Raw genomic sequence first — 13,067 nt, 5'->3', positions numbered from 1 at the left:
GAGAGAGAGAGAGAGAGAGAGGCAAGCTGTATTTAAATTTGGTTTTACAAAAAAGGTATACACCCTGCCTTTCAGCCAGTTGGTTTTCAAGATGGCTTACAAAAAAACCCACCAATTTAAAACAATCACCGCAATAAAACCAAATCACCGCTAAATAAAGCAACAGCTAAAAACAGAGTGGCATTACAAGCCTCCAAGCAAAATGCTGCCAAGACTGTGGGTAAACAAAGAAGGTTCTAAAACAGAAGCAAAGCTGATGCCTGATTACTGTAGCTGGAAGGGAAATGCCAGCACGGGGCATTCCAATACAGGGGTGCCACCAGAGAGAAGGCTCTGTCCCATATCTGAAGGCAAGGGGTGTCTCTAGAGCAGGGGTTCACTGGAAGTCCTTAACAACTAGGCTGGCTCGCATAGGTGCAGATGATCTTTCAGATGTTCATGTATTTTGATATTTCTATGCCACCGCTTCAGAGCCCCGTTTACAATGAAAGCGAAGTACTATAGCCCCAGGCTAGCCTGATTTCGTCAGGTCTTGGAAGCTAAGCAGGGTCAGCCCTGGCTAGTATTTGGATGGGAATTCCTCCAAGGCATGCAGAGGCAGGCAATGGCGAACCACCTCTGATCGTCTCTCCTTGAAAACCCCTCGCCGTAAGTCAGCTGTGACTCGACGGCACTCTCCACCACCAATAATATAAAAACAAGCTGTATGAATATACACGAAGCTGCCTTCTACTGAATCAGAGCCTTGGACTATCACAGTCAGTATTATCAGGGCTATTTTGGGGCAGGAACGCACAGGAACGGAGTTCCGGCTGGCTCCCAAGTTGGCCACGCCCAGCAGGAACTCATTAGCATAATAGGCCACACCCAACAGCAGAAACTCATTAGGACTGGCTACAGTAGGGGTGTGTGGCCCAACATGCAAAGGAGTTCCTGCTACAAAAAAAGGCCCTGGGTTTTGACAACAAACAAGGTGAACAGAACAAGAAGCAAAAGGTGGGTGTGGCTGGAGAACCACACTTCTGGTAACATGGGGGTGCGGCCTAATGTGCTAATGAGCTGTGCTGTCAGGGGTGTGGCCTAATATGCTAATGAGTTCCTGCTGCTGGGTGTGGCCTATTATGCTAATGAGTTCCTGCTGGGCTTTTTCTACAAAAAGAGCCCTCTATTTAGAGTGGCAGTGGCTCTCCAGGGTCTCAGCTAGAGGTATTTCACATCACATCCTATCTGATCCCTTTTAACAGGAGATGGCAAGGATTGAACCTGGGACCTTCTGCACGCCAAGCAGATGATCTACCACCAAGCCATGGGCCCCACCTATTGATTTTACTCGGCTATTTCTTGATAGCTTTCCAGGACACAGTCACTTGAGGTGTCTCAGAACAAATGCATTTCTAAAAGAAGACCGTGACAAGACAATCAGCCATTCACAGTAAAATTGCAACACAATCCAGAATGGCAATAATAGTTTCCACACAACCAGAGCACCACAGAACAGCACAATCACCACAAAAAACAGCAAAACAAAGGCATAAATAGTCAGCCACTGAACATAGATGCATGAATGGATATGAAGCTACGTTATATTGTATCAGGCTATCCGGGTCAGTATTGCCTGCTCAGGTTAACAATCGCTCCCCGGGGTCTCAGATAAGGATCTTTCACATTAGAGTAGGAGTAACTAGACAAAAGTCCAAGCCTGGCTGAGAGAGAATCAGAGCCAGTTTGGTGTACTAGTTAGGAGCACGGACTCTAATCTGGGAGAACCAGGTTTGATTCCCCACTCCTCCACATGCAGCCAGCTGGTGTGACCTTGGGTCAGTCACAAGTTCTCTCAGAGCTGTCCTCTCAAGAGCAGTCCTCGAAAGAGCTCTCTCAACCCCACCTACCTCACAGGGAGTCTGTTGTGGGGAGGGGAAGGGAAAGGAGTTTGTCAGCCGCTCTGAGACTCCTTCGGGTGGTGAAGGGTGGGGTATAAATCCAATCTCCTCCTCCTCTTCCTTGACACTTTAACTGAAGACACCAGAGATTGAACTTGGGGCCTTCTGATGAGTGGGGCCTCAGACAGGTACAATGCCATTGACTCTGCCGTCCAAACCAGCCATTCTGTAATGGGGAACCACTTTTGCCAATCTCCAGGTGGGGGCTGGAGATCACTCAGAATTGCAACTACTCTCCAGATGGCATTGATCCGTTCCCCTGGAGAAAATGGTGGACTCTGTGTTCTTATACCCTGCTGAAGTTGCCATGGCAACTTGATTCTGAGTGCCCACGGCCTTGGCACTCTCCCAGAGCTTCTTTCTAGCACCCATTGTATTTACTTCCACAATAGGCCTTATTCCTAGTCCAGAATAAGACGGCTCCTTGCTCTGTACTGGCAAACAGCCCCTCAATCTTCTCTTGACTGAGCTTCAGGGCACTGGCCCTCATCCCAGTAGAGGTAACAAGGACAGATTGAGAGGCGATGAAGATCTTGGGTTAATCAATGCATTAAAAAAGTAACAAGTCAGCAAGGCCATATGGCATACCTCAGAGAGGAGGAAGAGGAAGAAGAAGAAGAAAAGGAGGAGGAGGAGGAGATTGGTTTTATACCCCACCTTTCACCACCCAAAGGAGTCTCAGAGCGGCTTACAATCTCCTTCCCCTCCCCCTCCCCGCAACAGACACCCTGTGAGGTAGGTAGGACTGAGAGAGCTCTTTCGAAAACTGTCCTTGAGAGAACCCCTCTGAGAAAACTTGTAACTGACCCAAGGCCACACCAGCAGCTGCATGTGGAGGAGTGGGGAAATCAAACCCAGTTCTCCCAGATTAGAGTCTGCGCTCCTAACAAAAACATGCAACTTCTTGATAAAATTGGCCTCTATCCAAACACACACACACACACACACACACACATATTTAAAAAATCCAAGAGGGAGCCAGGAAATTGCAGGCCCGTTAGTGGCTCAGTGGTAGAGTTTCTGCATGGAATGCAGAAGGTCCCAGGTTCAATCTCCAGCAGCTCCAGTTAAAAGATCTGGCAGGAGGTGACATGAAAGACCTTTGCCTGTGACCCCGGAAAGCCAACACTGCCTATCTGAGTAGACAATACTGACTTTGATGGACCACAGGTCTGATTCAGTATAAGGCAGTTTCACGTGTTCATGTACCTGAAGAAAATGGGTGAAGATCATTATTTAAGATAGGCTTCTTAAACATACAGGAAGGCCAAGACTGCCTGAGAGACAGAGAACCAGCACTTGTCAAAATCAGCCTTGTCAAAATTTACATTTCACAAAGGGACTACACAACCACGCAGCAGGCATGTATGTAAGGAATTCCAAAAGGCTGCCTTTTACCAAAGGTGACACAATAGACTTAGTAGTCATGTCATAAATGGACAGGGCATGTGACTGATTAAGGGACAGGAAGTTGAAGGTAGGAGTAACTAGACAGTTATCTCAACAGAAGCAAGCGAGCTCCGGTCTCCAAGGTTCAATCCTGGACCAGGTGCTATTTAAATAGTTCAAATGGCTGAGTTTGTGCATGACGTTGAATTATTCAGGATGGTAATGATTCACGAAAGACTGCAAAGTGTGCTAAACAGTCCACTCTGAAACGGATGAATGAGAAACTAAATGGCCCATGATGTGTACTATGGAGGGGGGGGGAGAAAATCTAACTTGACGCATGGAAGTATGAGGTCTAGGCACACTAAGAATGTAAGAACATAAGATAAGCCATGTTGGATCAGGCCAATGGCCCCTCCAGTCCAACGCTCTGTGTCACGCAGTGGCCAAAACCCAGGTGCCATCAGGAGGTCCACTAGTGGGGCCAGAACTCCAGAAGCCCTCCCACTGTGCCCCTCCCCCAGCACCAAGAAGACAGAGCATCACTGCTCCAAACATAAGAACCTAAGAGAAGCCATGCTGGATCTGGCCAATGGCCTATCCAGTCCAACACTCTGTGTCACACAGTGGCCAAAAAAAGAGGTGCCATCAGGAAGTCCACCAGTAGGGCAAGAACTTCAGAAGCCCTCCCAGTGTTGCCCCCCCCCAAACACCAAGGATACAGAGCATCACTGCCCCAGACATAATATTCCATCTGTACCTTGTGGCTAATAGCCAGTGATGGACCTCTGATCCATATGTTTCTCCAATCCCCTCTTGAAGCCAACTATGCTTGTAGCCACCTCCACTTCCTGCAGCTGGGAACTCAACGTGTGAATTACTCACACAGAGGCACTTCCTGTGTGAATTACTCACACAGAGGCACTTCCTGGTTGCAAGCCAGGAGCGGATTGTGGAGGGCGGGAGACCAAATGTTACCGGGTTGTGGGGACCGAGTCCACATGGTGGAGGAACCTTTGAGAACCACTCTGATGTAGTGGGCAGCAGTGTTCCCTCTAAGCTGAGTTAGTGTGAGCTGCCTCGCAGTTTTCTAGCCTCCGGCTCACACATTGTTGTCTTAGCTCAGGAAGGATGGCTCCAGAGGCACACTAATTTATGCAGTAGCCAAATCCCTCACTCACAACTTTAATGCCAGGAGCTCACACAGTAGAATTTTTGCTCACAAGACTCCACGGCTCAGAGGGAGCGTTGGTGGGCAGAGTGTCAGATCAGGATCTGGGAGACCCGGGTTCAAATCCTGGCATGGAAGCACATTGGGTGAATGGCATTTGGCACTGGTGAGGTCATAACCGTAGTTCCCTTCATCCTGTCACATGACTCCTGGTCACATGCTTGCCGTTCTGTGGGTCCCATACCCAGTAGGCCCCTAGTCTGGAATGGAGGAGACCCTAAAACCTTTTTGGGAGGAGACTTGGAACTAAGGACGTGGTGCCTAACAGGTTAGGGGTGGAGTCTATTTGAGACAGACCTTCATGAAGCCAGGTAAGAAGGTACCTGGCAAGGGAATCAGTAGAGTCCAATGGAAATGGGGAGTTTACAGCAAATATCAAAAGCTCCCAAGCCAAGCAGAAAATCACTGGCTTCTCTGCCGCCACCCCAGCCCCCTTTGAGAAGGCTAAAACCCTGAAACTTCAAGTCAAAGCTTGAAACCCAGAACACTTTGCTTTCGAAGAATGCTTAGAAGCCAATTTGGTGTAGTGGATAAGTGCGCAGACTCTAATCTGGAAGAACCGGGTTTGATTCCCCACTCCTCCACTTGCACCTGCTGGATGACCTTGGGCAAGCCATAGTTCTGGCACAGCTGTTCTTGAAAAAGAGCAGTTTCTGTCAGAGCTCTCTCAGCCCCACCTACCTCACAGGGTGTCTGTTGTGGGGAGGGGAAGGGAAAGGAGTTTGTAAGCCCCTGTGAGACTCTGAGTGAAGGGCGGGGTATAAATCCAATCTCCTCCTCCTCCTCCTCCTCCTCTGTTGCAAAATGAACACACGCACTAAGTTACCTTATACTGAGTCAGAGCACTGGTCCATCAAGACCAATATTGTCTACTCAGACTGGCAGCTGCTCTCCAGGGTCTCAGGCAGGGGACTTTCACATCACCTACTGCCTGGTCCTTTGAACGGGAGATGTTGGGGTTTGAACCTGGAACCTTCTGCATACCAAGCAGATGCTCGACTGCTGAGCCACGGCCCCCTCCCGGCACACGAAGCTGCCTTCTACTAAATCAGACCATCAGTCCATCAGAGCCGGTATTGCTTACTCCGACTGGCCGAGGCTCTCCAGGGTCTCAGGTGGAGATCTTTCACACCACCTGAGCCTTTTAATTGAAGGTGCTGGGGAGTCAACCCACAAACAAACAAACAAAAACAAGCCCGGGGACTTTTTGCATGAAAAAAATAAGCTCTCCGGTACTGAGCTACAGGTACTAAGCTGCAGTTGCTAAGGTTTTAACTGGGGTCTGCAGAGGAGATCATGTTTCGCTCATGTTATATTTTCACCTGTCCCCACTACCATTGTGTTGCTGGACCCAGGTCAAAGTGCCTGTGTTGACCTTTGAAGCTCTAAGCAGCTTAGGACCAGAATACCCAAGGGACTTCGAATCATAGAATTGCAGAGCTGGAAGGCGTCCTACAGGCCATCTAGTCCAACCCCCCGCTCAATGCAGGATCAGCCTAGAGCAGTGGTGGCGAACTTATGGCACGGGTGCCAGAGGTGGCACTCAGAGCCCTCTCTGTGGGCACGCGTGCCATCGCCCCAGCCAGGCCCAGACCATCATTAATGTGTCGAATTCTCTGCCAAATAATTTTAAGTCAATGAAAGCATTTGGGATTGCTTTCCTTACTTTGTTTGGATCATCTTAAGTTAATGTATGAGTTGTTTTTTCTAAAGTAGAACCTCAGTATTCAGGTTAAATTGCCGTGTTGGCACTTTGCGATAAATAAGTGGGTTTTGGGTCGCAGTTTGGGCACTCGGTCTCTCAAAGGTTCGCCATCACTGGCCTAGAGCATCCCTGACAAGTATTTGTCCAGCCGCTGCTTAAAGACTGCCAGGGAGGGGGAGCTCACCACCACCAGAGGCAGCTGATTCCTACACCCAGGCCTGTCTGTGCCCTAAGATCACCTGGAATTAGTTTTCCTTCATACGCCCAGGTTAAGAGATGTGAGACGGGTGAGCAATGCTCCCTTTAAGCTGTGGGGTCTTGTGAGCAAAAATTCTACTCTGTGAGCTACTGGCATTAAAGTTGTGAGTGAGCAATTTGGCTCCTGCATAAATTAGTTTGCTCTGGAGCCCTCCTTCCTGAGCTAAGACAAAAATGTGTGAGCTGGAGGCTAAGAAACTGTGAGCTAGCTCACACTAACTCAGCTTAGAGAGAACACTGTTGGTGAGTATGTATGATGTGGGGGGTTTGCGTTTTGTTTTGTTTTTTGCAGCTGTGCACTCCCAGACTTTGGAACTCCCTGCCTCAGGAAACCTATCTTTTGGCACTGCAAACTGTTGAATCTGTTTTACTCCGGGGGACATTTGGTAATTATTGAACAGCTCTCCTAGTTGATTTCTCTGCTCCTTGTGGATTCTTGCCAACTGCTTTTTATTTTTTACTTTAAATTGCAGGGTATTACAGTTTTTATGATTGCGTTGATACCGTTTTCTGGGGTTTTTTGGCTTTCTTTTGGTGCTTTATGATCAAATGTTTGCTGTTGGTCGGTGGGAGGGGGCCGTCTTACGGATCTGATTGGTTTCTAAAATTCCGTCAGTGGTTTTCAGTACCAATAACAGAATCGCAACTGAAGATGGTGACCCAGGGAAAGACTGCCACCGTACAAGACCCCATCCAAATGACAACTGAGCAGTCACGCCCTGGCAAGCGGCAATCTGCGCTTAACCGCTCGATAGGATGACATCATTGGAGATGCGCTCCTGTCTGCCGTTGAGTCCGCTGCCAAAATGTTAGCACATGTCTAAACATCACATGCCAAGCAGTGCCGGACTAAGCTCAATCCTGGCTTAGTCAGAATGTGTCAGTTTCTAATTTTCAAAAAGATGCTAACATCAATTTAGTCATTTGCCATTTGTTTATGTTGCATCTATATCTTGCTCTTCTTCCAAGATTCTTCTGAGGGGGCAGTTGGGGGAGGGGGGAGAAGAAGCAACAATCCATCAGCAGCCCTGGGTGCATCGTCTGCGTGTGAGAGCCAGTGTAGTGTGGTGGTTAACAGTGTCGGACCAGTGTCTGGGAGACCCAGGTTCGAATCCTCGCTCATGCAACGGAAGCTGGCTGGGTGACCTTAGGCCAGTCACGTACTCTCAGCCTAACCTACCTCACAGGGTTGTTGTGAGGATAAAATGGAGGAGAGGAGAGGAGGATTATATAAGCCACGTTGGGTTCCCATTGGGAATAAAGACGGGGTACAAATGAATTAGGAGTTGCGGTGGCTCAAGTGGTTAAGACGCTGAACTGCAGGCTGTGGAAGGTCGGTAGTTCAGCAGTTCGAGACCCGGGTGCCGCATGACGGAGTGAGCTCCCGTCTCTAGTTCCAGCTCCTGCCAACCTAGCAGTTCGAAAGCAAGAAATTGCAAGTAGAGAAATAGGTACCACTTCAGTGGGAAGGTAACAGCGTTCCGTGCGCCTCGGTGTCTAGTCATGCCGGCCACATGACCACAGAAATGTCTTCGGACAGCGCTGGCTCTTCGGCTTGGAAACGGATATGAGCACTGCAACCCTAGAGTCGGATTCGACTGGCTGTCAAGCAAGGGAACCTTTACCTTTTACAAATGAATTAAGTGAATAGATAAGTAAATTTGCCTCGCATAAAGACAGAATCCCTTTCCTCTGTGTGTGTCTGTTGTGTGAGGGCAGGGCAGTGTGAACGTAGATGCTGCCCCCACCAATGCTTCCTCTAAGCTGTGGAGTCCTGTGAGCAAAAATTCTACTTTGTGAGCTACTGGCTTTGAAGTTGTGAGTGAGTGATTTGGCTGCTGCATTAAATTAGTTTGCTCTGGAGCCCTCCTTCCTGAGTGAAGACAAAAATGTGTGAGCCGGAGGCCAAAAAACTGTGAACTAGCTCACACTAACTCAGCTTAGAGGGAACACTGGTCCCCACTCCCAACATCTGTAAGTTAAATCAAAGGTCAAAACAGTCTGTAGATCAAGATGGGTCGCCACATTGGTCTGTCTGTAGCAGCAGAAAAGAGCAAGAGTCCAGGAGCACCTTAAAGATTAACAAAATTTGCAGCAGAGCAGGGCAGCAGGAGGAGGAGGAGGAGGAGGAGATTGGGTTCATACCCCACCCTTCACTCGCTGTCCGAAGACGTTTCCGTGGTCATGTGGCCGGCATGACTAAACCCCAAGGCGCACGGAACGCTGTTTCCTTCCCACCAAAGTGGTACCTATTTATCTACTTGCAATTTCTTGCTTTCGAACTGCTAGGTTGGCAGGAGCTGGAACTAGAGACGGGAGCTCACTCCGTCATGCGGCACACTCGGGTCTCGAACTGCTGGACTCTACTGACCTTCCATAGCCTGCAGTTCAGCGTCTTAACCACTCGAGCACCTTAAAGGCTAACAAGATCTGTGGCAGGGTGTGAGCTCTCATGAGTCACGGCTCACTTCCTCAGATACAGCTAGAATGTGAGTCCGTCTGTCCCATATACTGGAAAGTGGAGTGATTTCAGATGCCAAATGACATCAGCAGGCAAATGACAACAGCAGGCGTGCTCCCTGCTCCCTGCTGAGTGCACGTGGAGGTGGCAAACCGAGGTTTTGCTGCTGTATCATGCGTGAAACGGCCCAATTCTGATTCTGAAAATTCCCAGGAAACCCTTTCCACTAACATTGGTGGTTTCCGCCGATGTAAGCGGTTCTTCCGCCAGGGCAAAACACTACCACTGGCGCAAATGTTCTGCTGAGAAAGCCAGGGCTGCTGGTAGGGGAGGCCGAGAGATGGAAGAATTTGGATGCCCGACCGCCTTAACTAAAAGCCCGGTGGAACAGCTCCGTCTTACAGTCCCTGTAGAACTGCAGTGGATCACACCGAGCCCTGATTGCAAATGGCAGCTTATTCCACCAGGGTGGGGCCAGGCCTGAAAAGGCCCCGGCCCTAGCTGAGGCTAGTCAGACGTCCTTCGGGACAGGGACAACCAGAAGGTGTTGTTCCAATGAGCGCAAGGCTCCGTGGGGCACATATGGGGGAGAGATTTTCCTTCATCATTTCCCAGTACAATTTCTATGGACTTTTATTTTTACTTGTTCTAAAGTTAGTTTCTAAGGAATGTAAAGGTACCTAAAACAATAAGAATGAAGAAACCCTAGAAGATGTGTCCCTATCAGTGTTCCCTCTAAGCTGAGTTAGTGTGAGCCAGTTCACAGTTTTTTAGCCTCCGGCATGATGGAGGAGGATGGTTCCAGGGCAAACTCATTTATGCAGAAGCCAAATCGCTCACTCATCACTTTAATACCAGTAGCTCACAAGACCCCACAGCTTCGAGGGAGCATTGACTCCCTACATCATCTGTAAAACCAGTGGTTACAGCCTGGGTTCGAATCCCCACTCAGTCACTGATTGGCCTTGAGCCAATCAAGAGCCAGTGTGGTGTATGAGTCAGAAATACCAGGTTAGAATCTGAGAACCGAATTCGAGTTCCTGCTCTGACCTAAAAGCTGCTGAGTGACCCTGGGCCAGTAACTCTTGTCTGATTCAAGCCTCCCTCGTGAGATTGTTGTGGGGATAAAATCAGCAAGAGAGAACCATGCACGTTGTGCCGAAGGTCCCTGGAGGAAGGATGGGTTAAAAGGTACCAGACAGATCATCTTCCAGCCTTGCCTACCTTGCAGGGTTGTTATGAGGATAAAAGAAGGGAGGGAAGAACCACACTTCTTAGAGAAGGAGTGTCACATAAATACAATAGATGCTGTATCCTATAGCAGGTCAGACCAGAACCAGCAGGTTGAAATTTAATCAGAAGAGTTTTCGGCTAAACATTAGGAAGACATTCCTGACCGTTAGAGCGGCTCCTCAGTGGAAGAGGCTCCCTCGGGAGGTGGTGGGCTCTCCTCCTTTGGAGGTTTTTTAAAACAGAGGCTACATGGCCATCTGACAGCAATGCTGATTCCGTGAACTGAGGCAGATCATGAGAGGGAGGGCAGGAAGGGTTGCCTCAGTGCTTAGTTCTCGTGGCCCTTTCTTACATGCCCAGGGAAATGCTGATCCACACTTTGGAGTAAGGAAGCCATTTTTCTCCGGCCAGTTTGGCTGGAGACCCTGGAGGTTTTTTAACCATCTCCTGGGTGTGGAACAGGGGTCACTGGCAGTGTGAAGGGAGAGGTGTTTGTGAATTTCCTGCCTTGTGCAGTGGACTCGAGGGTGTAGACTTTCCAATTTCCCAGGGGGGGGGGGCTGGGGCTGGGCCAGAGGCATTGCTTTGCTAGGAGCAAGGGTGGCTCCCGGGGGAGGCTGAGCACCTTCCTGAAAATTTCGGCAGGGGCTGAAGCCCCGCCGCCCCCACGAAGATTACGCCTATGAATGAGATGTAATGCAATTTTGTTTCTAACCAAGATTCCCCCACCCTCCTTCTTGCCTTTCGTGATGTTTACCAACATATCCTTACAACTACAGACTGCATGCTTAATTTTTAAAAATAGCCCCTCATGCTGTGATTGTCCTACGGAGGTAAACAGATACTGAGGACTGATCCCATCTCTGTTCATTCCAATTTAAATGCGGGCTATGACATTTCGATCCGTTTTAAGCGATATTTGCTATTGATTACCAAGACGGTAACAGTGGAGCAAACCCACGGGGACAAACAACACCATATTTTTCTTTCCTTGCCAAACACAGAGCACAGAGCTTGAGGAGAACATCCGTTTTTTAAAATTAAAAAAAAAAAGCCGGGCTAATTCAGTGGCTTGATTTAGCAAATCTTTTCCCTCCCCTCTTGCTACCAACAGAAGCAATATTTTAAGGCACGGTGTGATTTAAAGAACCCCTCGTACAGCAGGCGCAATCCTGTATCTCGCAAATTTGACATCACTATGCACGTAAACATAGACCTTTTTGAGATCTTCTCCTCCAAATACGGCCAAAAAACCCAACGAGGTTATTGACCAGCTCACAAATACCAGGTTGCTTCTGGTTTCCCACTGTGCAGAGAAACAACCTCCGTGCAATAAAAAAACGATAGCTTTAGAATCTCAAGGTGTTTGCAAACATGCCCGAGTCTCCACCCCATCCCAGCCAAAGTGACAATTGTTTGTCTCTTCTTTCTAAAAAATAATACCTGATTTAATAAAGGACTGGAAGGTCACGTTGGTTGTTAAAACAGCGATGCATCCTGCTTTGGGATTATTACGAAATTACATCTGAACAGATGCACAAACACATGCGCGCACACCACCAAGGCCCTTTCTGTCAGCGCCGATATAGCCCCAACGCCTGGCGGACCCCACAAAGAGCGTTCACAATACTGGTTCGAGGCTCACAGCAAAGAGAAGCAATTTTGCCCAAATCAAAAGGAGCAGTCTGGAAACAAAACAGGGCATCGGAACAGAAAACGTCGCAAAATGTACACGGGGCGTGGTGTCAGGTTGTGCCCCCTCTCTGGACCCAAACAAAGGAGGGCTGCTACTAGCTCTTCCTTAAGTCTGCATAAAATGGCTGAATAGGAGCTCCAAGGCAGAAGGTAACCGGCCACACCCAACCAGACGAGGTTCAAAATAAACGCCAAGGACTGCCTCTATTGTTTTGCCATCTGTTTGTTCAACAGATGATCAAAAACCACAGATTTCTTTTTCTGTTTGGGAGGGGGCGGCTATTTGTTTATAGGGGAACGGCTTCGACAAACGTGCTCGGAAGGCGGAAAGCCTCAAACGCTGGCAACTGGCAAAGTGAATGGGGGGGACGGGGACGGATAATGTGCCAGGGACAAAATACCACCAACGCCAAGGGAGCCCCTGCCCGGCTGCAACAGGGCTTTGTGTTCACAACAGACGGACGGTGCACAATGGGTGTGTCGCCTGCCAAAAAGGGATGCTCCAAAGCTCCCTCCGAGACCACAAGCCCCAAACAGAGGGAGGACGCCCGTGCTGCAGGCTGCGTCCTGAGCCCTGGGACGGGCGATTGCGCTCATCATTTCGTGGTTGTTAAAGATCAGCAAGGGGCTGGCGAGCGGACGGTTGCCAGACTGTCCCCGGGAGAGGAATGCGACGTTACATTTCCCCCCCAGAACGGCACGCTTGGGAGTGAGGAAGGCACACCTCGGCTTCGAAAAGGACCCATTCGGGTGAATAATGTGTTTTTTTTTTTAAAAAACCCAAAGCTGCCAGAGGTGGTTGAAAACAAAACACAGAGATGGAAAACAGACCCGTGCTCTCTCCAATGCCTTCTCCCCCATACACACACATGCAATCTCTTTTTTTCCCCCTTTCCCCCCTAGGCATGCCAAACCAGACAGGAGATCAAATACCCTGGCCTTTCCAATTGCTCCAGAGGCACTCCATCTTCGTGGAATCGGCACTGGCTTGCATCTTGCTTAGGGGGGGAGAGAGAGAGAGAGAGAGAGAGGAAGGGAACAGGCTGGCTCCTCTTCTTTGGTCTGTTGCTATCACTGGAGCATTCCAAAGCACCGAGTAGGTGAGCGGAGGGGGGGGGGTACCACGCTGGCTGCCGCCTTCTCTCCCCCCCTCCC

The 13,067-nt window shown here is 49.2% G+C and overlaps 1 protein-coding gene across 2 annotated transcripts in view; it reads right to left on the bottom strand.

Moving 5' to 3' along the window:
• RTN1 (reticulon 1) overlaps nucleotides 1-13,067 on the bottom strand; it is a 91,080-nt gene that overhangs the window by 31,290 nt on the left and 46,723 nt on the right. Inside the window, exon 1 of one of the 2 annotated variants that reach the window (XM_015423082.1) lies at nucleotides 12,846-12,971. The exons of the other annotated variant lie outside the window; for it this stretch is intronic. Coding sequence (XP_015278568.1) covers nucleotides 12,846-12,906 — 61 coding nt within the window. The 5' untranslated portion in view covers nucleotides 12,907-12,971. Of the gene's footprint in view, nucleotides 1-12,845; nucleotides 12,972-13,067 lie in introns of those variants that run through there. 2 annotated transcript variants of the gene reach the window in all.

This window comes from Gekko japonicus, unplaced genomic scaffold (genome assembly GCF_001447785.1).
Source record: "Gekko japonicus isolate JY-2015 unplaced genomic scaffold, Gekko_japonicus_V1.1 scaffold345, whole genome shotgun sequence".
NCBI lineage: Eukaryota > Metazoa > Chordata > Lepidosauria > Squamata > Gekkonidae > Gekko > Gekko japonicus.
The sequence above is the reverse complement of the archived record's forward strand: the minus strand, read 5'-3'. Positions and strand labels throughout refer to the sequence as shown.